This window comes from Geospiza fortis, unplaced genomic scaffold, assembly GCF_000277835.1.
Source record: "Geospiza fortis unplaced genomic scaffold, GeoFor_1.0 scaffold78, whole genome shotgun sequence".
NCBI lineage: Eukaryota > Metazoa > Chordata > Aves > Passeriformes > Thraupidae > Geospiza > Geospiza fortis.
Window position 1 is genome coordinate 274149 of NW_005054339.1, and position 2870 is coordinate 277018.

Genomic DNA, 2870 nt, shown 5'->3' on the forward strand with positions numbered 1-2870 from the left:
GCTGCCTCCTGCAAACCTGCTCCCTGAAAATCCTGCGAGTCCTGGCAAGGTAGGGGCCCGCAGGAGCAATGAAGTAACCCAGTGCAGGGCAGCGTGCCATGGATAAAGGTCCTTCTCCAGAGGATGGAAGGGGAAGTGACTTGGGCAGGCTTTTGAGGAGCTAGGAGACAGGCAGAGAAATGGGGCAGCTCTCCTGTCCCCTTCCACACCAGTGCCACACACCTGTGCCTGAGATGTGGCAGGGGGGCTGTCCGACCAGCCTCTGCGCACATGGAGTCGGCACACATGCGACATGCGAGTATTCCCCAAACAAGCATCCCTGAAGTAATTAAAAAAACCCCAACCCTGGCCTTGTGGGTACACAGGGTCATGGTAATGCCATGGAGCAAGTCAGTGAGAGCGGGAGGGAGCAGCCAGGGCCCCAGCACAGAAACAGGAGCTGAGGTGGAGCAGGGTTCGGTCCGGTACCACCAGGCCAGAGTATCAAACGTTAATTCCTCATCAAAGGAGGCTGGGGACATTTATTTTGGGAGACACTGACTCTGTGAAGCAAAGCTGAACAGTCAGGCAGTGGTACTGAACAGTCAAGACAGTGGCTCTCACTGCTCAGCTAGGTCACCCCCTCACCTGGCCTCTAGAGACCCTTAGGGAGGGGATGGGGATGAGCCCTAAGCCTCAGCCTCCCCTGCCACCACCTCCAGACCTGTTGGAGAGCAGGGCCTGGGGGCAGAGGGTCCCCGGGGGAAGAGGGCAGCTTTGTGCTGGAGGGATATACTCTGTACTTGACAGGAGGGGAAGGGTTGAAATGGTCCAAAATGCCCCACTGCACAGCTGGGGTCATGTTAACTGCTACAGATACTATTGCTAGCCCACGAGCTGAGCGCTTTCAGGTCAGTGGTCCAGGGCAGAGTCACTCCTGCAGAGCCCTGTGCCTGCCCATGCCATGCCATGCCATCAGGGTGCGAGCAGAACCCAGGCTCGAGCACAGCTCCACGTGTGTGGCACTCCCTCTGGGCCACAGCTCTGCCAGGGATTGCATTTGGTCATTTCATTTCCGTGTTTGGGGTAGATACTCACAGTGCCCAAACAGCAGAAAAAGGCAGCATCAAAAGCAAAGCCCCATTGGCAAAACCCAGGGCAGAGCCAGCGACACCGAACACAGGGACTGGCACCTGACTGCTCACTGGGGGCCTCACAGACGCTGCCAACCGTCAGGCAAGCGTCCTTTCCAACAACTCAGGAGAAATTCAAAGGGGAAGCTCCTGAGCCAGAAGGCTCCTCACACCAGAGCTCCAGCCTCGTCAAGAGCCCTGGGCTCTCCTGCTTTCTCTTCCCTAGGTCCAGGTCCTCCCTCCAGAACGCACATATGATGAGCGAAGAACCGGGACACCTGACACCCAGCAGGCATCTACAGAGCCTCCTCCAGAAGGCAGAGCAAGTGCGGCCAGAACCATCCGGTCAGCACGAGGAGTTCTTCCATCCTGCCTCACCTCAGCTCTTCTATCCAAGTACATTTAAAAAACAACAGAGCAATACAGTTGTTTAAAACCAAATTTGTCTGTGTTTTTCCTGTGGTAGTGGGTGGTCTTGTCTGCTCCTGCCACCAGGACAAGAATAAGAGGCCACAGCCCAGAGCTACTGGTTTTCCTCCCGCATCTGTTCCATGATGTTGATGAGGCTCTCCAGCCCGAACACGTAGCCCATGTCGGGTCCGTCGTGCACGGTGGGGTCGTCGCGGAAGCCCTTGAAGGTGCTGTGAGCAAAGTCAATCATGCGCACGTCCACCTTGGGCTGGGCCGAGGAGCCGGGCTCCGAGCTGCCGCCGTCCTGGAGGCTCTCCGGGACCGAGCCCTCCCCGCGCTTCAGGCGCGCCTCGGGCCGGCGCTCCAGCGGGGTCCCAGCACGGCTGTCCTTACCGTCGTAGATGATGAGGAGGGAGCTGGAGTAGAAGCGGTAGGAGGCCTGTCTCTCCAGAACCGCCTTCAGGCTGCGCAGTTTGGCCAGGACAGGCTCAAAGAGGTCCTTGCGCAGCTCGATGCCGTTGTGCAGATACTGGTAGAGGGCGTTGCGGAAGCCTTCGATGGAAAGGCCGCGCCCATAGTATTTATTCCTGCATAAGTAATGCCCCGTGTCCAGCTGATAGACCTGGAACACCAAAGGAAATGCACATCAAGTGGGAGCAACGGGCTAAGGCCACGCAGAGAGCCCTGAGCTGTCCTGCACTGACAGGGCAGAGGGAACTCATCCTATCCCCATTATGATTGAGTGGGAGCAGGACACAGCTCTCCTCATTCCCTGCGTCCCAGAGCAGCTCATGGGTGCTGCCCAGGGGCTGACTCAGGATGCCTGAGCACTAGTCCTCTTCCAGGACACCCAAAAGGGGCTCACGAGTCCCAGTGCCCCAAAAAGGCATGACACAACTGACCCCAAAAGTTAAAAAGCCAAGTCTTACAGCAACTCAGACAATCCTCTGGCAGCAGGAGCTGCTGACACCTATTGCCAGTGATCACATGGCAAGTGATTAATGAGGAGCCCTCATTGCTTCAAAGTCTGTGGGCAGAGATTTGGGTTTACAAGATCTGGTTCCTTCGGCAGGTGGGGAAAGGAGCGATTATTGCACAACAGCAAACCCTTGTGCACAGGTCCAGGCACAGCAGAGCAACTTTTTAACAATGCAGTATAGAAGGAAATGTCAGACACTTCCATACCCAGGCATTATGATTCTGGCTGAACACTAAGCCACAAAAATAATTTTATTAGAAAATCCCCTGACTGTCTGTGAACAAAGGAGCTCTAGACAATTGAGGCTATCTCAGGGAAAGCAGGTTCATCTGTTTTAGGCTTAGAAATGAAGACAAAAATAGCAGGAA

At 55.7% G+C, this 2870-nt stretch overlaps 1 protein-coding gene across 3 annotated transcripts in view; it reads right to left on the reverse strand.

The window, feature by feature from the left end:
• The window catches only part of IP6K1 (inositol hexakisphosphate kinase 1), a 36059-nt gene continuing 33189 nt past the window's right edge, over nucleotides 1-2870 (reverse strand). For 2 of the 3 annotated variants that reach the window (XM_031058215.1, XM_005422404.2), the window contains one exon: nucleotides 1636-2145. In XM_031058215.1, the coding sequence (XP_030914075.1) occupies nucleotides 1636-2145 (510 nt within the window). Of the gene's footprint in view, nucleotides 2146-2870 lie in introns of all 3 variants that reach the window. The other variant, XM_005422403.2, reaches the window with a different exon arrangement.